Consider the following 26,387-nt stretch of genomic DNA (forward strand, 5'->3'; position numbering starts at 1 on the left):
AACCCTCCCTCCTCCGCACAGCCAGATGTGCCGCTGCCTCAACGCTTCAAGAACTTTCTTCCCAAACTACCAAGTATCTGAGAAGCAGGAGTAACCTGAGCTTCCAGGTCAAATTGATTTTTTTTTTTTTTTTTAACAAGAAACAAGCCATTTAGGTTTTACTCTTTCATTTTTTTTAAAAAGCAGTGCAATTTCCAAAGATCACTCTCTATGCTTATTGCTCTCAATACTTGCCTTCAAAGGAGTTTTAACTAAAATATTGACACTGTAGGTTTTTTTTCCCCTTTTTTTATTGATTTTGCTAGGCAGAATTTCCTTTGCACGAAAGCAGCAGAGCAAGGCTGAACGTGCCCGTGCCTCCCTCTCTGAGCCTGGACACACACCCAGGACCTGAGCTCTCAGTAAACATCTTCTACAGAGCTCTGAGTCCCCCAGAGGTGACAGCCGCTAATCAGAAAGGGGACAATTATTCCTGACAGACCCTGGTTTAGCTCTTTGAAAGACAGGGAGGACCGTGAAGGAGGGCCAGGGCAGAAGAGAGCAGCCCGGCCGCTGCCGAGCACGCTCCGCACAGACGTACCAGCCAGGCAGGGAACACAAACAGTGACTCACTCTCAGCTGCGAGAACCGCGGTGGCTTTGCCGGTGGCTCCTCGTAGGGTCTGTCTGCCAGGGAGGCGATGATCCTCTTCCGATGGCCGAGCAGATTCACTTTCAGCACCTGCAGGGACAGACCACAGGCACTGTAGGTTTTCCTGCCCTTGGCACGAAGCAACACTGCTCCCTGCGAGTCCCAGCCCCGGAGAACGCGGGCAGGACTCACTGTGGTGGCAAGAGCAAGGCAATACTCACATTTACTATTTCAAGCTCCCAGAGGTTTTTCACAGTGTCAATAGAGCTGTAGCCACTCGATAGGAAGGACTGGATGTAATCCTGCAGCCCCAAAGAGTCGAGCCAGGCGGGAACCGAAGGCTGGCTGTTCCCATCGCAGCCCAGGGGTTTCAACTGGAAAAGCACAAGCCAGAAAAAAGGGGTTAAAAGCCCCAGGGGGCTGGGATCCCAAGGCATACAGCGCCAATTAAAATCAGTTTAAAGGCCATCACCATCTCCACTTGCAGCTTTAAAGTACAAAAAATCACTGTATAAACAGGGAATACCCTTGGGGGAGTTAAGACGTGCAGGAGGGACACCCACCCTCTGCCCAGCACAGTCTCATCCCATCCACGTAGCTTGGCAGACCAAGATACTCCTCCTTTTCCTCCCTGCTATTCCCAAAACCCTTCCCACGGATGCCCTCCGTAGGTCACAGGGACGTGGCCGGAGTCACAGGGACCGGCTTTTCTTCCACAGCCATGTCGGGCAATGCCCCGTCCCGGCTCCACGTGGGGGGTGTCGGTGCTGACCTTGGGGAGGGAGCGAGCAGCCTGGAGGAGCTTCCGACGGTGCTGCGGGTCACCGATCCCGATGTCCCGAAGGTCCTGGTCTTCCATGACATTACAGCCCTGCGGGGACAGGAAGGAGTGACATGGGAGCAGAGGCCAACAGAGCCCCATCAGGCGTGGGAGCAGAGGTCACGGGCGTTGCAGCCCCCTCCTGACCTCACCTCCCTGCACATCCCCACGGCAGCAGGAGGGGGAGAAGAAGGAGGAGGAGGGCTCCCAAGGATGGCAGCTCTGCCCCACGTATTGACCTCGGGCACCGAGAGGGCTGACAGGAGAGGGCCTGCGGCACACACGGCACCGTTGGGGCAGAGGCGCCGCCATCCCCTCCCTCCCTCAGCCCCCATGCTCCGCGGCATCCTCTGCCAGCCCTGAGATTTCAGGCCACCGCGTACACCCACCTGCCTCTTTGATGCACGGATGCTTTAATCACCGCCTTAACGACGCCCAAGTAAACCCCAGGCCCTCCACGCTTGGAGCCTGAGAAGAGGCACCCGGCTCTGCTCAGCCTCCCTCCACGGCCACAGAGAAATTAGAATTTCTTTCCGTGCGAGCAGGCAAGGTCAGATTCCTCCTCCATCTCCCGGGCAGGGAGACAGCCCACCCTGCTCTGGCAGAGATGCTCTGATAGCCACACAACACTCCGTTAAAGTCCATTTTCTGCCCCCCCTCTTCCCCCTGCAGAGCAAAAACGGACGCGAGCAGAACACACTGACTTCACCCCCCCCTTAAAAGCCTCCATCACAACCTGCTCCCTTGCCCCCCGTACCTGGGCAGAGCTCAGCGGGAAGCCCGGCCACGTCTCCCCATGGCTGGAAGAGCCACGCTGCCGTTGGACCGAGGGCTTCGGCTCCAGCCTGGACCCCCCCACCCGGACCTGCCTCCCTCCGCTCTCAGGAGAGGCACAGCTGAAGGTCTGAGCTGACAGCGCTTTGCTGTTCCACATTTTGGTTTTATAAGAGAAACCTAATTAAAATTGGCTGTCGGGCAACACGCTGCCGCAAGGGCAGGCAGGCTGCGGGAACAGCGGGCTGAACGGCCAGGCCTTCAGGAGGGAAAGGCGAGGGGAAGGTGGCTAAGTGTCCTCTCCAAAGGGCAGCAAACACCTCGTATGCCTTCCCACCCCGCACTTTCTGTAGTATTTTTGCTAAGTACTACCTGCTTTAAGCACAACAGCCAAACGTTGACAGCAGCGAGCTGCTCTCCGAGCCACCCAAGCGTGCGGCCGCGGGGACGATGCTGCCTCCTGCGAGGGCAGGGGAGGAGGAACAGTCCTTCCCACTGCCCCGTCCCCTCTCAGATGCTCCTGGACAAGCACACTGCGATGCGTCCGCCATGGTGGGGGAGAGCTCGCCTTTGGCGACGGCTTTCTGGGAGTCACGGGGTGCATTTCATGGGGCCAGATGCCAGTCCTGCAGCCAAACGCATCGTGCCCAGCAATGCCAGCAGCCACTTTTCATAGAATTGTCTGGGTTGGAAGGGACCTTTCAGATCATTGAGTCCAACCATCAACCTAACACCGACAAAACCCATCACCAACCCACGTCCCTCAGCGCCGTCTGCCCAGCTTTTAAATACCTCCAGGGATGGCGACTCCACCACTTCCCTGGGCAGCCTGTTCCGATGCTTGACAACCCTTTCCGTGTAAAAGTTTTTCCTAATATCCATCCTAAACCTCCCCTGGTGCAACTTGAGGCCGTTTCCTCTTGCCCCACCGCCTGTTCCTTGGGAGAAGAGACCGACCCCCCCTGGCTACCCCCTCCTTTCAGGGAGTTGCAGAGAGCGATGAGGTCTCTCCTCAGCCTCCTTTTCTCCAGCCTGAACACCCCCAGCTCCCTCAGCCGCTCCTCAGAAGTTCTCCAGCCCCTTCTCCTCGGGCTCCAGACCCCTCACCAGCTCCCTTGCCCTTCTCTGGACACGTTCCAGCCCCTCAAGGTCTTTCCTGTCACAAGCGGCCCAAAACTGGAGACAGGACTCACGGTGGGGCCTCACCAGTGCTGGGTACGGGGGGGAAAAGCCCTTTTGCTCCTGACTCGCTTGGTTTGTGCTTGTTCTACAAGAGCACCCAGCCCGGGCTGCATCCCCACCGCTTCCGTGGCCGGGTGCGATAACTGCTGGGTGGGAGCCGCTCTTCCCCTCGCCGCAGAGATAAGTGTTCAGAGGAACAGAGAATTAACGCTACAGATAAGAGGTGCCCGAGGCCGCCTCGCTGGGAGAGCTGCCCTCAGAGGCCAGACTGCAGAGAAACAATTATTTAGCAAGTGATGGCGGCAAATTAAAGCAGCGGGTGGCGGGGAAGCGGGGCCCTGCAGCCACGCCATGACCGGCAGCACCCGCAGCACCGCGGCGGAGGCTCCTCTGCCTCCGTCCCCCCTCGGCAGGCGGGGACACCCGGCGCCCTCAGCTCCTGGCAGCCCGCGGGGGGACTGAGACCGCAGATCTGGAGCAGACGAGCCGCAGGACAAAAGCATTTGTCTAAAAGTTGTTTAAACAGCAGACAGAGCCGGGACTAAAGCCCCTGCAGCCGATGAGGGTGGTTCGCTCCCTGTTTTCTAAAAGGTCAGTTTATTCCAGCAGCGCTGGTGGGCAGTGCCACTGCCTGCTGCCAGCTGGATGGAGCCGCTGCCACTGCTCGGGATGTCACCATGGGTGGGCGCAGCTCTGCAGGGACCCGGGAACACACCGATACCTGCCTCGCCTGCCTGGGATTGCTCCCCCATAGAATCACAGGATGGTTTGTGTTGGAGGTGACCTGAAAGCCCAGCCAGTGCCACCCCCTGCCCTGGGCAGGGACACCTCCCACCAGCCCAGGTTGCTCCAAGCCCCGGCCAACCTGGCCTTGAACCCCTCCAGGGATGGGGCAGCCACAGCTTCTCTGGGCAACCTGGGCCAGGGGCTCGACACCCTCACAGCAAAGAGTTTCTTCCCCAGATCTCATCTAAATCTCCCCTCTTTCAGTGTAAACCTGTTCCCCCTCATCCCATGGCTCCCCTCCCTGATCCAGAGTCCCTCCCCAGCTTTCCTGGAGCCCCTTTAGGGACTGGAAGGGGCTGGAAGGTCTCCCCGGAGCCTTCTCTTCTCCAGGCTGAACCCCCCCAGCTCTCTCAGCCTGTCCCCACAGCAGAGGGGCTCCAGCCCTCCCAGCATCTCCGGGGCCTCCTCTGGCCCCGCTCCAACAGCTCCGTGTCCATGTGAAACCCCTGGGTCTTGTCTAAGAGGCAACGCTAGACACAGAGCCCTGCGCAAGGACATAACTATGGCATATAAGCTGTTCTGTGCGCCCCTCAACTGCACAATTTTATTTTTTTTTTTTTTAAAAAGGCTTTTTGTTGGTTGAAGGCTCCGAGGATGCCCATTTGGCTCTGCCGCATCGAGAGCAAACCCTCGACATGAGTAAAGCGGAGGCAGCTGCTGTCAGAGGCAGCGACCGCTCCGGCTTGGGAGCAGCAGCATCCCACCAAAAAAATGAAAACATCCCTCCTCTTTCTTGCTCACAAATTTTAAGCCGAAGAGCCACATTTAATGCGCATTCCTGTAACAGCGGGAGATTGTGTGCTCGGCTCAAGGGAAGAGGAAAGGATTAAAGGCAGCTTCACTCCCCTGACACGCACCTTACCTGGCACAAGCGCTTTTGCACGCTACAGCTCTGCTGCAGGGGCTGCCAGAAGGTCCTTGGGAGGCAGCATGTGTGCCAGGAATTCATCTCCTGGAGGGAGATGGCTTTTAAAGGGCTTTTTTAAATGGACCGAAGAGGGCTCACCGAAGAGGGCTACGGCAAGCGATGGGATTTCTCCTGGAGAGCAAAGCATTACCGCCCTGCCTGGGGGGCACAGGGAAGCACAGGAAGGGACTGACTCACCGAAGTCTCTGCAGCAAATTAAATGTCACACCTCGGGTGCCTGAAACCTGCAGATTCCGACACCTCAGCCCCCTCTGCTCCCCCGAACCCGCCCGTCTTGGTGCTCTGCTCCCAAATGCCTCTGTACAGCGCTGGGCACCAGAGCTGCAGCGGAGGCACGGCTCACAGCAACCCCTCCGACGGTGATGTGTGATTTTCACATATGAAAATTAAACAAGCTTGCTAATCCTATTTACATTTTCACTCGGGCTTGTTTTCCAACATCGAGCCTCCCAGACCAGCAGCATGGGGCTGGCAGCTCAGGCTCTCCAAGGACACCTTTTTTTACACCGACACGGCCAGTGCCAGCTCCAAGGCAAAGCAATAGGTGTTCTCCCACTTTGGGCATCTCAAATTTAAGGAAAATTGCTTGCTATGTAGGCAAGGATACAAGCTAGTTAAATACTGTGAAGCCTTCAGCTTTCTCCGACGCTCCTTATTTTTATGTGTCACATTAAATTCCCTCAGTGCCAGTCCGTATTCTCAGAGTACTTAACAAGGATAGACAAAGCATAGCAGCTCCGAATAAATCATTACAGTCTATTGTGCATGAGCCTCCGCTTAGAGAAAAGTCCTTTAAACCCATCCAGATTTCATCTCCTACGAAAAAAAAAAATAATCTGCCACTAAAATAGATAATTAAATGCAAACACGCCGGAGATCTTTTAACCTTTGCCAACCGAACAGATGAGCCGTTCAAACCAGACTTTAAACCTGTTTGTATTTAACACGCTGTTCAGACAAAAGCCAAGGGGCAGAGAGATGCTCCGCCTGGGCCACCGCTGCCACCTGCGTCGGAGACACGCTCCTCCGGCGCAGCAACTGCCGGGGCTTTGGCTGGTGCCCTGCTCTGCTCAACCAGCAACCAGAATTAGCACAAAAAGCCCCCCAGGCACGGAGGGTTCCCAGCCATGGAGACCCAGCCGGGGTCTCACCACGGCTTTCATCCTTCCCTGCCTCCCCCGGTGCGTCTCGCTCGCTGCTCACCGCTAGCCCCATCCTTCCCGACCTCCGCACCGCCAGCTCAACGGGCACCTGAAGGATCTCAGGTCTGTCCCCGAGCCAGTTCTTGGCTGTCCCGAGGAGGGGTGATGGCAGACGCATCCACACCCAGCAGCTCACGGAGGAGAAGGGCACGAGGCGTTCATCACTGAGATGAAACAGGGCCTCTTCGTTACAACGGGACACTGCCTTGAGGCAGGGCTGCAAAACTTCAGAGACCTGCTGTGAGGGTTCGTGAGGGGTTTTGGGGGACGGTTTTTTGATTTTCAAACAATTGTTCAGCCTGGAGAAGACAAAGCTCCGGGAAGACCTTAGAGCCCCTTCCAGTCCCCGAAGGGGGCCTACAGGAAAGCCGGGGAGGGGCTGTTTGCAAGGGCATGGAGTGACAGGACGGGGGGCAATGGTTTAAACTAGAGCAGGGCAGGTTTAGATGAGACATCAGGAAGAAGTTCTTTACACCGAGGATGGTAAGACGCTGGCCCAGGTTGCACAGAGAGGGGGTGGAGGCCCCATCCCTGGAGACATTCAAGGCCAGGCTGGATGAGGCTCTGAGCGACCTGATCCAGTTGAAGATGTCCCTGCTGACTGCAGGGGGTTGGACTAGATGGCCTTGAGAGGTCCCTTCCAACCCAACACATTCTATGATCCCCATATAGGTTTTTATTTGTTCATTTTTAGGTTTTTTTCCTTGGGATTTTTTGGTGGGTTTGTTGTGGGTTTTTTTGGTTTTGTTTTGCGTTTGGGTTTTTTTTTTTTTTTTTAATTAAATGAAGGTCCCCTTTGATGCTGACACAGGTCGGCGACCAGGGCAAAAGGCGCCGTCTCCCAGGCTGGAAGCTGGTGCTCAGCCCCTCTGCGGGTGCTCCGAGGACGGGGCTCAGCAAACGCCCGGGGGGGGAGCGGGTGCTCCCAGGGACTCGCTGTACTCTCAGCCCAGCCCTCTGCCCTCCTCCAGCAGCCTCAGGAATGCCAATTAGAATCAAAAAGACTTTCTGAAGACGTATTTCAGACTTCATCCGTTGTGACAAGTGCTTTTTACCTTGCGTGTTTCTCCCGGCTGCGGGGCCAAGGGGAGCTCGGAGCTTCCATCCGCACAGGGGGGACGGGGGACCCCCTGCAGCCCCATCCATCCCAACACCTCACCCTTTTTCTCCTGGCTTCCATCGGGAACCAGCTCCCAGTGTTTCCTGCACTGCAGGTGGCTTGTTCGGGGTTTGTTCCTAGAACACACATCCCCGCGTTAATGCAGATTTTAGTATGGCGCATGTTAATCACTCTTGGTAGCAAAATCTTTGGCAATTTTTTAATACCAGAAGGGTTGGGATGATCCCTAAAAAAATCCACCAGGAAGAGGAGGCTGCCATTTCTTTTTGCAATGGACACAGAAGTACCCCGCTGAGCTTCAGCTGCGCACACGTGTATTAGGTCAAGGAAGGGACTATTTCTCTAGAGCAAGTGCATCTACCATGGGGTGAAATGCATCACCCAGATGAGTCCTCCTCTGGTCCCGCCAACAACCCAAAGAGCCTGAACGATCAGCCCAGCTGCAGACATCTGAAATGGGGCAAGGCGAATCCCACTCCCTGGGTCCAAACTGGCTGCGCCAGACTGGGCTTTCATCCCCCAACCCGGCCCTCAGCTTCCTCAGAGCTGAACAGAGCCGCCCCCGTGGAGAGGCACAAATACAGACCACTGCGAGGGACCCCTCTGAACCCCATCCCTGCCCCCGAGGAGGGCAGAGATCTGCCAGTGACTCACGTCCTGCTCCGGGGAGCCCCAAAGGACGCTGGTGCAGCCGACCCGCCTGCAGAAACACAAGATTTTAGAGAAAGGGTCTGCTTCAGTCACGCTTCACATCTTGCACTGTAATTAAACCGCCTGCAAGGCTCCAGGTTTCTCATTAAAGGGAAGAAACAAAAGCACAGTCGGAGGGTACATCGGGGAAGGTAACGTCCCCTCCTGCGAGTTAGGTGACCCCGAAGGCACGCGTGCCAAAATCAGAGCTGCTGAAATCTGCCAGCAATCCTGCTCCAGCAGGGCGCTCCGCAGGCACTTAACTACCCAATTTTCAGATGCTGCTTCTTGCGCAGAGCCTGGCTCCAGCCCATTCTCTCTTTCCAGCTAAGGAAGGGCCCGGGGCAAAGAAAGTTTCATATAGGACACGCAGTTTTATCCAGCCAGCGATGCCGCTTAATGAATCCCGACTGTCTCGCTAAGCCCAGGCTAACGCAAGGGCTGCCTGGGTTACTAAACCCTGGATTAGAGACAGGCGAGGGACTGCAGGGAAGACGGGGACCAGAATGTGTTTGCTATTAAAAGCAACAGATGCAAAACCCAAACACAGCTTTTCCAGACTACAAAGGCTTCTGCAAACATCTACAGCAGAGTGCCTTCAGCTGGATGAGCCAAAGCATCCATTTTTTCTTAGATTAATGCATACAAAGCTCTTTTGCTTTTTCCCCTCAGTACATTCAAGACAATTTGCATCTCGTCAAGGATTTTGCTGCCACTGCTATTGCTTTACTTTTGGCAACCAAAAAGCCTGGATGCAGGAGATGGAGATGCATCCAGCTTACTACGGACCCAGCCTAAACAAGGATAATACACAGCACGTCCTGAAACCAGGGGTTGCACCTTCCTTAGCCTCAACACCACTTAGATTTGTCCTTTTCAGATAAAAAACGGATCAGAAACCTTCATTTTGGTCATGTTAGTTCTGGCTAGCGGGAGCTTTCAGGAGCTTAATGCAAGGAGGCAGTACAGGGTTTGCAGCCCAGAAGATCGCGGCTCCATTACATGCCCAGGGAGGGATTTGGCGAGTCCCGCGTGGCTCTGCCCGAGCTTCGGGTTATTCCCACTGCCAGGCTTGTACAACGCCACTGGGCTTCATCCTGAGGATAAGGGACGAAATTCAGAAAGATGAGCTGTAACGAAGGTATTCCTGGGAGCTGACAAAGCCACCGCAGCCGGCGACGAGCTCCCTGTCCCCAAATCTATTAGTAGAATCACAGAATGGCCTGGGTTGGAAGGGACCTTTCAGATCATTGAGTCCAACCGTCAACCCAACTCGGACAGAAGCCATCACTAAGCCATATCTCTAAGCACCGCGTCTGCCCGGCTTTTAAATACCTCCAGGGACGGTGCCTCAATCACTCCCCTGGGCAGCCTGGTCCAATGATTCATAACCCTTTTAGTCTAAAATTTTTTCCTAATATCCATCCTAAACCTCCCCTGGTGCAACTTGAGGCCGTTTCCTCTTGTCCCATCGCCTGTTCCTTGGGAGAAGAGACCGACCCCCCTTCGCTACCCCCTCCTCTCAGGGAGTTGCAGAGGGCGATTAATGACGAAGCACCTCCTGTCCCCACAGGGTTTGGGGGATGCAGGTTTGGCCTCGTCCAGCCCCTCTGAGCTCCAAACCCCCCCGAGCAGGCGGCAGGGAGCCACCAGCCCAGCCCCGGCCGGCCTCAGCCCCCTGCCGCACAGGGGCTGCACGGATCCGTGCTAGGAGTAAGAAGCCCCACTAATATACCCCGTTCCACCAGACAAGAGCAGCTAACGCCTCGTTAATGGGCTAATTTATAAGCTTGCCCTAGAAACAAGCTTGCCTTCCCTCTGTGCATCCGCATGATTTGCTTTTCAGCTGAGCCCCCCTGGTGACAGCACAGAGCATCACCCCCTTCTACAGACAAAAAAAAAAAAAAAAAAAAAAAGGCTAAAAACTCCCAAAATAGAGTCTTGATTACGGGCAATGCTAGATACCTACAGCTCCCTCAGCTACCCCTCCAACCTGCCCCAGGGGCTTATTTATCTCGGAGCAGGGTGACGACCCCAAAACCAGGACCTGCACGCCCCGATTTCAGAGCCAGGGGACCCGCACTTGGTCACACAAATATCTATTTGTAATTTCTCTTGTGATCCTTGGCGTTTTGTGCCTTCCCCTAACGGTATCTGCAGTTTGAGATAGTTCAGTGGAAACTAGGGGAAAAGAAGTATTTGTTTGGCTAAGGGCACGACAACGGAGCCCTTGCTCTTCACAGAGCACTGACTGTGGAAAGGGCTCGTATACAAAACGCTACAATAAATCCTAGATTAGCACACAGCCACTTCATTTTTGTTTAATTTTCTTCCCCATGCAGACTGGCAGCGTGACAATGGCAATGGAGGGAATCGGTCATGGTTGTCAAGTCCAGGCAATTTTATTGAGAGGAAAAAAAAAAAATTAACTGCTACTTTAATGGCTTTTTTAATGTTTATTGGGCCTGGAGCTACTAATGAATCAAATGTAAGTATCCTCTAAATTGCTAGGTCTGGTCCACCCACTTTGCTCCTCAAAAATCCACTCTGAACTCGCTGCTCTCCGTGAAGTCCATGTCCATCACCTGGGGAGCGTTTCCCCGGTCAGAGCTGGAATGTGCTCTCAACCCCCGGATCATCGCACGTCCCCGCTCTCACCGTTCCCTTCCAGAGAAACCCCCCCTCCTCCCCGCCCCATACCATCGCGGAGAAAGCACAGCCCTTGTGAACCACCCAAGTAGCATCTGAAACCCACTGGAGAGCTGTCAAAAAAAAAAAATAAAATATTTCATTTCATTGTAGGAATCGATTCCCACTCAGACGCTTGGCAGAAACCCTGACGCAAGGGTCCAATTCCGCTCTTACCGGGTGTTCATCCAGGGCAGCAAAATCGGTCTGGGGACCAGGGAAAAAAAGGCATTTCCAGGAGGTTGGCAGCACTGACAAACAGTAGACAATACCGTGTAATAATGTGGCTGATGTTACTCCCTGCCCATGTCGTAAAAAGAAATGAAAGCCTTTTCAGTAATAAATCTGCCAGTCGGCGTGAACCGGGCCAAAGAGATCCCCAGATCTGATTAGCAATTGGTAAGGAGCAGACTGCCAGCACCTCTAGGGATTAGCAGTATTTACTCCCCCCGCAGCACAGAATCACAGAATCGCCTGTGTTGGAAGGGACCTTTCAGATCATCGAGTCCAACCATCAACCTAACACCGACAAAAACCATCACCAACCCATATCTCTAAGCTCTACATCTGTCTGGCTTTCAAATACCTCCAGGGATGGCGACTCCACCACTTCCCTGGGCAGCCTGTTCCAATGCTTGACAACCCTTTCCGTGTAAAAGTTTTTCCTAATATCCATCCTAAACCTCCCCTGGTGCAACTTGAGGCCGTTTCCTCTTGCCCCACCGCCTGTTCCTTGGGAGAAGTGACCGATCCCCACCTCGACACACCCCGATTTACCAGCTCGGTCACCGAATGGTGCCGCAGGACAGAGATTTGCAGGACAGACATTTGGGAAGCCCAAGTCCAGAACCAACTGCTTGAGAGCTTCTGCCCGGCTGAACAGAGCTCGCTCCAGCTTGAAACCAAGTCTACCTGCCCAGGGACAACCTGCACACGGGGGCTTTCCTGGGGCTATATTAAAGTGTTCTCCAACAGCTGCAATCACCCCCAGTTTTCTCTTTGTTTCACCAAGTGCAGAAGCAGTAAAACCTTCTCTGTGGGATCTCTGATAGTCACTGTTCTTCATAGACCATTACCGGGTGTAAAACACTACTGGAATATGTCAGTTAATTTTTCCCCAGATGGCTACTATAAAATGACAAGTTTTATATGAAAAAAGGAAGAAAGAAAAAAAAAAAAAAAAAAAAGAAAAAGCTCTGGGGCACACACATTCTCAGAGCATGCTAAAAGCCTGGCTGCTGCCCAGGGGACCAGCATCTGCCAAGCCAAGCCGAGCAGTTACGACGCGGATCATGCAAACCAGAGCTACAGTTCACTGAGGACACCGGGAGATGCCCCGTGCTCAACGGGAGGGATATCGGGTGGAAATGAAGATGGTGCAGATGTCAGCCAGCCCCCAAAACACGGGGATTTGCAGGGCGAAGGAGACCCAGATGCACGTCCTGGGACCCAGCCTGGCCCGTGGAGCTGCGCCTCAGCCCTGCTCCCACGCCAATGCCTCCACTCTACCGTTTCACCCCCGCTCTGCTCGCACACACGCACAGAGCAGAGAAGAGAAAGGCTCTTTCGTAACGAAGACCACTGCAGGCTAACCTAACGTGGCACTGAATTACATTTAATCAAATTAATGTCAGTACTCTAAATTATTTGCAGACACCCCGCTCTTCCAATGCCATCGTTTTTCTACCACTTCTCCCCAATTATTAAAAAAAAAATCAAAAAGAAAAAAAAAAAACAAACAGAGGAGCCCACGGCACTCCACGAGGAGAACAGATTTCCATTTCTGACGCTGTCTCATTGAATCAGCATTAGCTGCTTTCCACACACTCCATGGGAATCCAGGCTTGAACAATAAAATAAAAAAAAAAAAGCCATAAAAATGGTTTATGTTCTCTTTTACCTGCTCATTTGTGAATCAAAATGTCTTTGGACGGAATAAAAAGTTCAGCTACAGAATAACGGTACGATTGCCAGAGCATGCGAGGTTTGCCCTTCTCAGATGTCAGCCTGAAAAGTTGTCTGGGGTGGCAGCAAACATCCAGCCCTCCGAGGGAAGGGAAAAGCTTTTGCAAGCACCTCGGACACATTTATGGGATCTGCGGGATCACAAAATACTGTAGTGAGGGTGCAGGTAATGGCATTTCCTTCCCCACTTCTGTGGGGGAAATTCCACCATGAATTACTGCGATTCCTTCTTGTTACACTGGAAAAGTCCTTTCTTTCCCCAGAACAGGAGAGTCCAGCCTGGCCCTTCCCCGTGGTCATTCCTGGGTTTGCCTCAGGGCACTGGGATGCACTGCACATCTCCCAGTGCAAAACCAGTTTTCCCATGGACTTCCCGAAGGGAGCATCCGCTGCAGGGCACTGGTGATGACAGGAGACGCGATGGGACCGGCTCTTGGAGCAGCGGAATCCCTCTTGGTCCATATTCTTGTGACATTTTTCCCCACTCTTGCATGTCCCTCAGCTCATTACCGGTCAAGGACAATTAAGTCGATTTATAGCCCGTTTTTCTGAATGACACCGCTCACTCTTGCTATGGTTTGGTGATCTGACCTTTCATTTCCCTCCTCTGGTGAAGGATGAGGCACTGGGTCTCCCAAAACCCCGCACACGAGGGCTGCGTCCCTGCAGGCGGGGGGTCGCAGGGTGCTGGGGTATCCGGGGCTCGTCAGCGCAGGTAACAATTCTGCCGAGGACTTTATTCTACTCGCAAAGCTGTATTTTTTGCTAAGTCAAGGACAGCACAGCCCATGCCAGCAATCCTCAGCCAGCGGCTTCCATTCAGCTATGTTTACCCATCGCGCAAATAAACCTTTCCCCTCTAATGAAAGAATTCCAGTGGGCTGCGAAGCAGAGAAGGAGAATTTGAAGCGCCAGCTCCATTTTAGCCTTTTTTTTTTTTTTTTTAATCCCCGGCTGGCTGAACAGGCTGCTCTTCGAATTAAAGCCCCCCATTAAAAGCAGAAGTCGAGTGTCACAGCCCCGTCGCCCCGGGCCAGCAGCGAAGGTCATTCCGTGGCAAGGGAGAGGATGAGGAAAAGAATCTGTTCCTGCTGGAGAGTAACGGCAAGAAAATCAGGGAAAGCCTCTTTCCTAGCATTGCACATAAAACACCCCAACAAAGCTACTGGAGGCAACTTAAAGGGAATATCACAATTTCTCCAGGCACAGAAACGCGGCCCAATATGTAGATGTTAGTATTTGGAAAGAGAACTCGGTCTTTTAGAAAACTAAGCTACCCAAATCCATCTTTTATAGCCCCTTTCTTCCCTCAGCCAAGCCACAAGATTGCACAGAATCTGAAATAAATACAGACTTCAGTCCCTTCCCAGAAACACCTCCATTGGCAAGTAAGCTTTAACGTCACGTCAAATCGATGTTTAACTAATCCTGATGACTTGCGTTAGCAATACCCTCCCTCGGCCCAAGTCTTGATCAAGATCTTTCCCTCTGAACCACTCACAAGCATTCCTGGGTTCGCGTTTGGCTGCGGAACGGGTCAGCGTCACCGAGACGCTCTCATGAGTCACGTCAAACGCTGCAGCATTTTGTTTTCCTCTGCAGATTTAACAAGAATTTTACATTGTGGGAACACTGATGGAGAAACTCTGCGTTCAGTGCTGGAACAAAGCAACACATTGGTGAGCCCGTCTGCAGCGTCCCGTCCCATCCCGGCTCCCAGACCCCCCGCAGCTGTGTCCATCAACACTCAGGACTCCCTTCTCCTCACCATGGCTTGTGTCGACTTGTTCTTCCCCGATAACCAATTCACAAACCCTGAAAAATCTCTACAAGTTCCCAAAGTGAGAACATTCCCAGCAAGCCCTGACACGGCTCAGAACCAACCGATGCTACGTACAACGCTCTATTATTTGTCCTGGATCCCTCCAAAAGAAGAGCAGCGCTGGCAGAGCCACGCAGAGGGTCAGTCCTGACTGCAGCCATCGCTCTCTTCCCAAAGCAGACCTGAACTGCACCAGGAATTTTTAATTCGTTGACAACTGAAGTGCTGATCTCGCCCGCTTGTGAGCAAGGGGTCCTGCCGGAGCACGAGGGCTCCGGCTGCCGGTTGTCCCGGCCGCAGAGCTGGAATTCCCAAGAGCAGAGAAGCCTCAGCTCCACATTCCCAGCCATCTGCTAAAATACACTTCTACCTTCTCTTTTTAGAGGGGAAACCTGTGACATGCTCACGGCTGGCGTTACGGTTTCCATCTCCAGCGTGACCCTGTAGGTCCCCCAAGTCCCTTCCCGCTGTCGCTGCTGGCGGTGGAAGCGCCGGAGCAGCCCCCGGGGTGATGCCGGGATGCAGCTCGCACAGCACCGGCGAGACGGCCGGTCCGTGTCCCAAGAGCTAATCACCTAATAACGAACCTCTGGATTTACGCAAAAACGGCATTATGACTCTCAGGAACAACGCGTGTTTCTGCCTTCCGAGATTAACGTCTAATGAAGGATCCCGATATATTTACAGAGCACTTTTCAAAATCACTTTCACGAATCATTTCCCTTCTCTGGGGGGTAAGGGCTTGGGTAATCCGGGGGGCAAATTAACACAAGAAAATACACAGGAAATGAGGAATTCCTGAAACTAGGACGGGCTACAGCACGGGCTGTAAGAGCACTAAAACCACCATATACAAGCTTCTGTACCCTCTTCTTGTCTCTCGACGGCTCTGCACTGCCGACCGGGTAGGTAGCACATATTAAACACCTATTTCTCTTAAGCGTAGAACAACAGCAAATGCCCCTGTGCCAGCAAACCCCGGATTTCACCCACCACGGTTACAGGACACGCTCTTCGCCAGCCTGTTTTCTTTAATCCTACTTGAAGTTCCTATGGACTGCAGGCTGAACATTCTTCATAAGCATATTAAAGAGCTCTTCTAGGGCGCTGCCTCTGTTTTACAGCAGTAGGATCACTACAAATCCGACAGTTTGCTCTTGCGATGCTTTTCTTGCTCTGCCCAAGGCACCAGCTCCTCGTTTGCTGGCAAATGGGCCCCCAGGGACCCTGGCAGCCAAGGGAGCATCCTCGGTGCGCTGCAAAAAAAAACCCCGTGACGCGAAATCTTACACAGAAAACAAGAGCGTTTCCCCATCAAAAGGCTCCCAACTTCTTAATTTTTGCTGCTAAAAACTTAATTAGCCTCATAGCCCATCTGGCAATTTGCAAACCGTTACTCGGCATTCTCTGGACCTTGAAATATTTAACATAATGAGGCCCTAATAGGGACTAATCCTTTCACAGAAACCATTTAACTCCAGGAAAATAAAGCCACTTAGTTTGAAATATTCTTCCTTAGCGATTGAAAGTGGCAGTTGATACAGAAATTGTTACGTAAAAAAAGGAAAGGACTGGACGGGCTGCCGCGCCAGGAGCCAAGCATCCAGGTCCTCTCGCTGCGCTCGCCAGCTGCAGTGTTTACAACAACTTTAATAATTCATCTGAGAACATCCAAATCACTACTAAAAGCAAATTAACTACTTGTTCCTCATTTGTACTGTAGCTGAAGGTTTTCCTCCCGCATCAGAAGCTGAAGGCAAGTAACGCCACAGAGGAAAAGATTCTTAATAATTCAACTTTCATACTGGGCTGACCGCATTCGCTTGAGGTTCCCGGGACGCTGGATGAAAGGATTTAAAGCCAGTCGTGGCACGGCTGCCAGAGCCAACTGCCTCGGAAAAGGGATAAGCAGCAAAATGGAAATCAGCTAGGGTTTTGCAGGAAATCTTTGTTAAGTTATTTGACCTTTTAAAATTGAGCGAGGAGAGGGTCCCACCTCCCGAAACCCGCAGAAGCCGATTTCCCCCACTGGGAGCGGTTACACAGCACTGGATGGGGAAGAAAAATATCCAGTATTAAAAAGCAACTTTTGCCACATACACCATAAAAATCCCATTTTGAGACACGCACAAGGAGCCTTTGCTCATAAATGACAAAATTCTGCATCAGACGGTTTGCAACTAAGCGTTGCTATTTACTGCAAATAAGCACAGTCAATAAAAATTCCTGGTTCCGAGCCTCCAGCTCCTGCCTCTCTGGGGACAAGTGAAAAGTTAATTGCCTTCGTTATTAAACTTGTGTGCTGAGAGAGGTCTATCACACTTGTCAGGCAGGGCCAGGCAGAGTAAAGGCGTTTTTACCTGCTAACCGCTGGAGTGACAGCAGCCCACTGATACCGCGAAGGTCAAAGACCCCTCAGCAGAGGATCCCAAGCAGGGATCTAGGGGGTATTATTTAATTTAAATTCATCGTACCGTCTCCAGAGCATCCCCGAAGTTGCATCTGACCCCCACAGCGTGCAGGGGATGCTGAAACCTCGCAGGGAGCGGAATGACCCTGCCTGAACACAGCAGACCCAGGGGCCGAGGGTCCACCGGAGGGTTGGGACCAGCTGGGTGGGACACTGCGGGGCCGGAGCCCTGGTCCCACCTGGCTGCGGGGGGTGCTGGCACCCAGCGAGGGCACCAGGGCTTCTGCAGGGGCAGCTCACCCCAAATCCTCCCCAGGGAAGAGGGAAGGTGCCACGCAGCTGCCGGAGCAGGAGACGGTGGAGGCAGAAGGGCGCGTGGCGAGACCACGGCCCGTCGTCGGCAGTTCCTCTGCTGGGGGTGCATAAACCACAGCAAACCCCAGCTCCGGGGGGGACTGGCCCTGCCAGGCCAAGGGGAGAGGAGGGGACAAGCTGCCTGCCGTGGAGGCCCCGAGGTATGGCTGGATACTGCCGCAGAATTCAACTTTTAAGGGTGCCTGGAGATCCCACGACATTCACGGGGGCATTTATCATGTTGCTCAGGTCATTTTTTTAAAAGCGTAATTACGTCCTGCCTGTAAGTACCCCTCCTGACGCCGCTCGGATGTGCGCTGCCTTGTCCCTCCACCCACGCCCCATCCCGTCTGCCCTTCTCTCTCCAGCTGCCCCCATGTACCCTCACCACCACCAGAGGGACACCGTGTTTGCTGACCCCCCCTTCCCCCAGCTCACAACACAACTGTCAAACACACGTCCTCCTGGACATCACCAAAGAGACGCCCCCGCTCCCTTTCCAAGGCCGGATGGTACATGAGCCCAAATGACTTCTCCAAAGGTTTGCATCCATTTTTACAAATTCTTTATTTGCAAAACTTGGGAGACCACACTCAAAAAGCATTTCCTTCAGCCATGCAGGAAGAACTCTCCTGCAGCACCAAGATTTTCCCTCTTTGCAGTTCATCGTTCCATACGAATTCTCAGATTTTTACACCACGCAGCTTAAAGACGTTGGTTATTAAAAAAACGCCTCAACATAAAGCATTACCATCTTGTTATCATTAGGTTTCAGAGCCAACAGTGTCAATGCAATTAGGTTCAGCTCATTAACATCCTGCCTGCATGCTCTGGGTAAGGACACTTCCAACAAGAGGTCTACCACCTCCTTCACAGTCCAGAACACAGACCGCTCAGTGATTTATTCCAAACACAAATAAATTCGGTTCCCATTTCTGGAGTAAATCTGATAGTAAAGATTTAGGGGGCAGAGTTAAATAAAATTTTGTATCAAAATTGTAGTGAAAAGACTATAACACCTGGATTAAATGCGCAGATGAATGACCTGACCCAACACAACCCTCATTTCTTCCTTTTGCCTAACCTTCTGCACATCCCCAAGACCGTTCTGCTGGGCTGTGGGTCCCAGCTACGCTCCGCGGCTGGTGCGGGGGATCGATAACAAGCCAAGGGTTGGCCGAGACATTTGTTAGAGCCCCTGGGTCCCACCCAGCAACTTACCAGGAAGCGGACATCATCAAAGCCGTTCAAAAGCAGCTTACTCTCGTATTGCTGCAGGCCAATGGACTCCAGCCACTCCCCGACACTCTGCTCCAGCATCCGCGAACCTGACGAGAGAGGAATCGGCAGACGCTTGAAAAGGGAAAAACCGTTAAGGCGGTAGCAGCGGCACTCTGAGGAAGACAGATGGCATTGCCACATCATAGTCATTACCATAAAGAAACTCAAAAAATTATGCTCAGAGTACAACAAATCAGCTGGCAGACAATTCCTCTTGTATGCACAGACCATGGACAACAAGCTTCCAGCGCCTCCGTGGGCTCCGGGTTTAATTTGTACCCCAGTTAACGCTCAGAAAAAGAAACACCTTGCCCGGGCAAAGTGTTTAGAAGCGCTCCTGGGACCGTGACATCTCATGCACTGCTTGCAGGGCGCAGGCGAGTTTCTTGCCAGGCAAACACAGGAAGCCCAACCCCGTGGGGATGCAGATGATCCTTGGCTCCTCTGGAGGGGGCGGGAGGAGGGCAGCAAACTCTGCCCTGAGGCATTCCCAGCCGGTCCCGGGTGCGAGGGAGGGGAGCGGAGCCGCTCAGAGCCACACAGAGCTGCGCGGGTCCTCTGGTCCGTGCAACGTCAGATGCCCGAGCCGGCAGAGCGGAAGAGCGGAGAGGGCCAGGCGCATCGGAGGCACAAAGCAGCTAGAGAGAAAATACATCTTCATGCAGCCCAGACACAAAACAGACACGGCGGACGGTCAGAAAAGCAGCAGAAGCCAGGCTAGAGCAGCTGTCCGCAGGAAGACATGCAAGACAAAGAAAGCACACAAACTGCAGCAGAAGGAAAGAAGGGCTTATACTTTTTTTCCCCAAGCAGTCCTGAAAGAGGCAAACCATGGTAAGGGCTTTTTCCTCTCCGTTACGGTGTTAAGAGGAGCAGAGGTGTGAGAGACCCCGAGCCTGAGTCCGAGAGCCCTGGCACTGTCATTTTACCACCTATCCGGACGCACGGCATTGCAGCACGCTGCTCGGAGCGGGCTGGCGGCTCTTGGAGACTAACTACACCGGGTGGCAGCAAGGGAGACAGAGGAATCGGTAGGGTTTTCACCCAGTGCGTCCAGTCCTGCCAGGTGTTTGGTGCTCGCTTGCGTTTGCCCTTCCTTCATTTTCTTCAGCTGCCACATCCCAGCCCCTCGCTCAGACAGGGAGCAGCTCTGGAGGAGGAGGCATTTCAGTTCCTCGCCTCCAAACCACCTCAAAACAAAAAGAACCCCAACGCAAGCACACCCTCCGCTCCTCCTGCAGCAGCTCAAGTCCGAGACATGCCCTGGCACCTCCTCTCAGCCTCTGGGAAACGAGATTCTTCCCAACACCCTACGGAAGCCTTGCAGACGAGCTCTCCCTTCCCTCAGCCCTGGGAAGAGTCCAGTGACTTGTTACTCTCCTCTAGAAAAGCTCGAAACCTTAAATATGACCAAAAAAAGTTCAGAGATCTCCTTTTCATTGGGGAATTTGCTACGCAAGACGGGCAGAATTTTTCAGGCTTCTCAGCGCATCTGTTTCAAGGGTACAAATAAAAAGGTGATCAGGAAAACCAGGTTTGCTTTCTTTGAACCTTCAGGTCAGCTGAAGCTGTGTGGCACCTTCCAAGCCATCCTTCCCCCCACCCCCGCCCGCTGCAATGGCTGCACAAGGCAGAGCTCACGCTGGAAATTCTCGGGGTGAGGGATCCGGCCGCTCTGGTCCGCAGGAGAGCTCCTCTGCCGGGCAAGCCGCGCTCCGGAGAGCTGCCCAGTCTTTTCCAGTGCACGCTGCAGCACGAGAAACGCAGAGAGCACAAAAGGTTTCCTTCTCCCTCCCCTGACACAGCCCGCGCAGAAGGTCAGCATCTAAACCTGGAATTTATGCACCAAGCTCCCGCGCTCGCCCCGGGGTCTCCAGCCTTCCCTTCTCCATCCTTCCCTGCATCCTTGCTGCTCCGCCGGCCGCCGTGTCCCCTCACCGAGCCGTGGCGCGTCCCTGCCGAGCGCCGCAGCGGCGGGCTTTGTCTGAAGGCAGCCAGCTCCAGGCTCGCCGTTCCACTCGCAGTCCTGTCTCCTCTCGCATCGCCTGTCCCTCCCTTCTCCTCATCCTCTTACCCCTCCCAGCTCCTCCATCCGCGTACGGCAGCGAGCAGCCTTCCCCGCAGAAGCTGCGGGAGCGGGGAGGGAGACGGCAGCTTTGTAACTCTCCAGTGGAAATTACCGACTTCTCAATATTTACTCGATGATGGACTACACGGCTTGGGTTTTCAAATAAAAAAAAAAAATGACGTTACAGGTCTGCTTTGACAGTTCCAAGTGATTTGTGGCTGGCTCAGAATTAATTTATCGAGAGAGAGGTGAGGAGGCTGCTTGCTGCCTACTACAGCATTTCTGGAAGCAGCCGGGGTATTGGCAGGGGGAATGAAACCACAGCAGTTCCTTCCTCTGAGCTCCTGAATTTCGTTTTTTAAGAAATTATTTACTCTACTCAGCCTTTTGTACGCTCGTAAGTGTATTTCTGCTTTTAAAGGGGAAACCTACAGTGACACCAAGTGCAGGTTTTCTGGTTTTAAAACCGCTTCAAATCAAGACAAAATGAAGGGGGGCGGGTGGGTATTGGAGGGAGGGGAACGGAGAGGTTTCACTTTAAAGAGAAAAAGAGAAGAACAGATGCCCCCAAACATCCCAGACTGAAAAGAAGGAAGTCCAAAATACACTGAATATTTGGATGTTACAGGGATGAAACAGGAGCAAATCCCAGTCCCTGTGCCCCCCAGCAAGAGCCTGATCTCAACTTCTGATTAAAACAAACTCCTAATTCTCAGCTCCGGCCTTCTCCTCATGCTCCACGTTTTAGGAATCCTACCTTTAAAAGGTCTGCAGAGGGGAAATAGTCAATAGAGTGTAGTTAGAAATAATCAGACTATTTAAAAGTTGCCAAAAAAAAAAAAAAAAGCAAGCCAAGCAATTCAGTTCCTCTTGCAAGACATTTCTCAAGTCAGCCAGCATGCTTCAAGGAAAACAGGAAAGGGAGAGGGGACCAGGGCTCGGAAAGGTCCTTCTGCAAGTTATTGTTTCAATAATGACCTTCAGTGCAAAGTTTGAGTCTGTCCGGAGGAAGAAATAAGTAGGTGGGTCACGTCGGACAAAAAGCATCCCCCTGTTTGTTCATGGAAACTGATAACGGTTTAACGTGACCTGGGGTGGCCTGAGGACACAGGCCCAAGCTTCACTGGGAAGGAAAAACTGCAAGTGGTGATGAAACTGCTGTCCCCGCACAAAGCCAGCACGCACGGCAACCGAGTCAGGCAGCTATTGCCCCAGCTGGCGACCATCATCAGCTGAGAGTCCTTAAATCCACTGAGGGGGGGCTATAAACTCCGGCAGCGCATTAGGCGAGATGGATGGGTGAGGAGAATGTGGTCGTTAATGCCATCCGATGCCAGAAATACAGCCAGCTTCCGACTTTACTGGAACCAAGATCAATTAGCCAAATGCAGGTTGCTAACAAATTCCTCCCTCTTTCGTCAAGTAAAACGCCGAGCACGTTCCTCGCGTCTCAAGACAACTCAGGGTGAACTCGCAGCCCCAAACGCATCCCCTGCAGATGCCTCCTGCCCGCGACCAAGCTGATGTACTGAGCAGAGCCCACTCATCTCCTTGCTTCTGGGCAGAGAAACGCTGCCCTGACCCATCGCCAGAACCCAGCCAGCACCACACAGGTCTCTTGTCCAAAGGCAGGAGCGAGATGAGAGGCTGTGGTGCTGTGGGGTTGAGTTTCTGCTGCCAAAACCTGGGCTCCCCGACCCCTCCGACCCACGTCTGGAAAGGAGAGATGGTCAGAGGTGGGTCGCTGGAGCTAAAGAAACGCGGGACTGCAAAACACGCATGCAAAGAGGCACAGAGTGAATACAAACCTCTGTCCCCAGGCCAAAAGAAAACCCTTTTAAGCTAAAGGTTAGGTGGGAATCTGGTATCCTTTAGGAGATTCCTTAATTCCCCAACCTCCGAAAAGCACCTACCAACACAGACCAGTGAGAGACTTCTCCTTTCCTCCCGCTTATCCCACCCCACCCTCGGGAAATGCATTTGGAAGATTTTATTACAGGCTCTACCAGGAAATGAGAGGGTCGAACCTGTTGGCCGAGAAACAGATTCCAGCTCCAAATTCTATAAAGATGCCAGAATTTATCTAATCACCTTATCATCCAGGGGCCTCCGAAGTTTAATGCGCTCATCCATCACACCGTGGCAAGGCACAGAAGTTAGGTTTTACCCTGTTTTACGGGGGAAAGCTCGATGGTGCAGAAAGCAGCTATTTGCCCAGATTGGTACGGGAGGTGTGGGGCACGGCAGGGACCCAAAACCAAGCGTCTCAGAGCCCGGGCTTGTTCCAGCCTGACCCCAGGGGTCCCTGCTCTCCCGAGTCACAAGGCACTTGTATGCAATAACTGCATAAATAGACTGCAAATGTACTCATCTCCGCAGTAACTGCCAAGGAGGGCATTCTACCTTTCCAAATTAACAGTTCCAGACACCAAACTAGTCAGGAGCACCAACATCCTCAAAGCTCACCCGTTTCTGAGGATGTGTGAGCGTTCGGGAAGTTCCCTGCAGCTCCCTGCACGTTTGCGATATGACCTGAAGCGTTAAAACAGCCAAGTCCGGAGGAGCAAAAGCTAAAAATGCTGCTAGAAAAAACAAAGACGTGAGGGTGCCCGCAGCCCAGGCCAGCCTTTGTCCTCGCCCCAAGGGGCTGGGAGAGCGCTGCCCGCTCTCTGGCTCCCGCCCTTATTGGAAAAGGAGAAACAGGGACTACGTACAGCAGCTCATCTGCGTACGAGGGATCCCAAACCAAGCGTAACGCAGCACAGCCCGCAGGAAAACACATGGCTGAAGGACAAGGCAGCTCCTGGGGCCGCCTGCTCCCAGGGATGGGTGTCCATTTTGCTGAAAACTCCCCGCACAACGGCGGCTTTCGCTGAAGTGCTGGCTCCTCCTCTCCCCTCCATGTTAGACCTCTTCACTAACCATATCGATCCATCACAGGCGCCGCTACAGCTACGGACTGGCTCGGGGAGGGGAGGGCTCGTCACAAAGCAGGATGCTAAACCAAAACCCACACGCTATTTCGCATCCCTCTGCAAAGGCATTTGACCCTGGAAAACCGAAGTCCTAATCAGTATGGAGCATCTAGGGCAGGCACAGGTTAAACTCCCACGGGCATGGTGGATTCCTCCTCACCAAAGCAAAAACCCAAGCGACAAATGGGCAGGAGATAAGCTTTATTATGGCAAGCGTGAGCCGCGTGTGCGGGTACCTATTAGCATCTCATCAAGGGGAGACGCTGCCCACCCGGCGCAGTTCAGAGGCAGCAGTTTAGAGGTGAAGGATTTAAAAGGACAGAATCCCTGGCGGTGGCAGCTCTCCAGCATCCTCCATGACGCTGCAGTAACGGCAAACACACTCACTCTCCAGTTCTGCTTTTGTCTCTGCTCCTGATTTAGAGGCAGAGAAGAGAAATTCATGCTTAATGAAGCACCTGTCCTGCAAGCAGCCTGGTTTAGTGGATATCAATACCCAGACGAAGGCTCGGAAAAAGCCCAGCATCACCCACGTTGGGGCACGTGGCAGATTAACCACGTCCAAAGAGCACGGCCACCGTGACACCCGTGCTGACCCGCAGCTGGCATCACCCCAGTCCTGCTCCCAGCACAGCCGCTGCCCCAGCAGAAGTGGCTGGGGAGGACGATCCTCCCCCCCTGAGAAATCCAAGAGGCATCGGAGAAAACCGTGTCCCTGAACAGGCGGGAATGTTCCTGACTATTGCGATGGTGGCACTCGGTCACCCAGGGAGCATCCCAGAGGACAGCACTGCCACGGCTGAGCTGGTCCCCCCGGCAGAAAGCGTTTCCTACGACAACAATTCCAAGATGTAGATTTTCTAAAACCCTTGAGCGGTACATGGTATCTAGGCACCTTCAGTCCCCCCATAGCAGAGTTCATCAGCATCCATTTCATCAAGCGCTGCGCTCCTGTCTCACTCCAAACAGCTCCCTTTCAAAAGGCACCATTAAAGCCAAGCAATTATCTCCTCCTTTGATGGCCAGCGGGCTCCGAGGACCCACGGCTCTGCCAGCAGCGGGGAGGACAGGTCCCTTAAACTGCTGCTTTCCCGAGCGAAGCTGCATCCCATGAAGGGAAGAATTAAAATAAACCTCCCGAGCAGCTCAGAAATGCTGAAGCACTGAAACAGTTGGTTGGGAAAGGAGTAGGTTATTTCCCTGCTGTGCCAACAGCACGGAGACACACCTGGGGATGTTTGCACCGGTACCAAACCCTCCTTCCTCTATTAATTCCCCCTCCCCTCCAAAGGGGGCACAAAAACAGAAGAAAAAAAGCCGGTAAAATGACAAAAGGAGCCTGCAGAGCCAAGGCAGGAGCAGCGAAGGAAGGTTTTTTAACTGAGACTTGGTTCCCTCTGCTGCTCCAGTCCGGATCCCGAGCACAAACTCGGCACGGGGTTCGCTATTCCCTGCGCCTCATCCAGCTCCACTTACAACATCTATGGAAACGCGGAGTCTTTTAACCCAGGATCGTGTCCCACCATTCCGATGCTGCATTGCGGAGACAAGAGTTAGAATAGTTGCAAACATGGCCGGAGGAGGCCGTTGCTCTGTTTGAGCAAAATCAATGCACTAAGTGACACTACGATTCCGTCGTCTTCATCTTGTTTTACAGAAATTGCAAAAAGCAACGAAATCATGCGCAACTAATTCATCTCACACTATTTATGAAGTTTTACTATAAAATTAACAAAACTACATACTTCAAGGCCACAGAAGTATGTAGGCGAAATATAGAGAAAAAAGAAATTGTGACGATTTGAAGCAACGATAGGGCATCTAGAGTTTTACTGGTGGAAACTTGGAGAAGAAATGTTAAAATATTCTGGCAAAAAAACATTCTATGGGCTAGTTTTGCCGGAAAAAAAAATCATCGCTGCAAAATCATCACTGCGACACTCCAGCTACTCCGGCCGGTTTGTTTTAGAGGCTGGGTGGCAGAAACCGCACTTTACACCTTATTCTAACGCAACCAGACTCAAAACTGGTCCTTTGTAAGCTCCAATTAAGACAAACTGCCGGAGCAGGACCCTTCGCCCTGTGCAGGCTTTGCTCATGCGTTCCTGGTCCCCAAGAAACGTTTCTTAATCTGTGACATACAAAGAGACTCCAAAGGACACCTCCTCGCACAACTGACCCCACCATCAGCCGGACGCCACCTCTGAGCCCCCAATTCCCAGAGGAAAACCGGCCCCTCCATGGCGGTTTTATTCCCAGTTTATTTCCAACCGTGCCCAGCAGTGAACGTGCAGCCGGGATGGGTGAATTTGCCGCAGAGATAGCACGGATAATTTGATATCTTGGCCACAGCCCCCCCGATGTACAACTCTCAATACAGAATCCCCGCCCCATCCTCCCAGGGCTGAAAGGGTTTTGAGAGCCTTAAAGAACAAAATACCAGAGTGTGGAGGGCTCCGGAGAGGTTCTACTCGTTTCCAAAGGGACAGCCCCACACTTGCATAACCAAAAAAAAGCCAGAAAAAAGAGCATCTTGCTCCTGCATTATGTATTTGAAACAAATGCAAGATTGTTGGGGGAATTGTGAGAGCAGCCAGCGGACAAATACGCGGCGGCTCGGGTTCAGACCGACCGCGTACAGAAAATTTTGTTGCTATCCACCAGAGAAGAACAGAAACTTGAGACAAACATA

General features: G+C 52.9%; 1 protein-coding gene across 6 annotated transcripts in view; it reads right to left on the minus strand.

Annotated features, from left to right (window-relative positions):
- ANKS1A (ankyrin repeat and sterile alpha motif domain containing 1A) overlaps positions 1 to 26,387 on the minus strand; it is a 113,979-nt gene that overhangs the window by 13,631 nt on the left and 73,961 nt on the right. For all 6 annotated transcript variants that reach the window (XR_010073844.1, XM_063356892.1, XM_063356891.1 and 3 more), the window contains 4 exons: positions 18,593 to 18,699; positions 1,403 to 1,501; positions 852 to 1,004; positions 613 to 720 (listed from right to left, as the gene is read on the minus strand). Coding sequence is in view for 5 of the 6 variants with exons in the window: in XM_063356892.1 (XP_063212962.1) it covers positions 613 to 720; positions 852 to 1,004; positions 1,403 to 1,501; positions 18,593 to 18,699 (467 nt within the window). In the remaining variant the exon portion in view is untranslated. The remainder of the gene's footprint in view (positions 1 to 612; positions 721 to 851; positions 1,005 to 1,402; positions 1,502 to 18,592; positions 18,700 to 26,387) is intronic.

The sequence above is a fragment of the Chroicocephalus ridibundus genome, chromosome 20 (assembly GCF_963924245.1).
Source record: "Chroicocephalus ridibundus chromosome 20, bChrRid1.1, whole genome shotgun sequence".
In the NCBI taxonomy this organism is placed as follows: domain Eukaryota; kingdom Metazoa; phylum Chordata; class Aves; order Charadriiformes; family Laridae; genus Chroicocephalus; species Chroicocephalus ridibundus.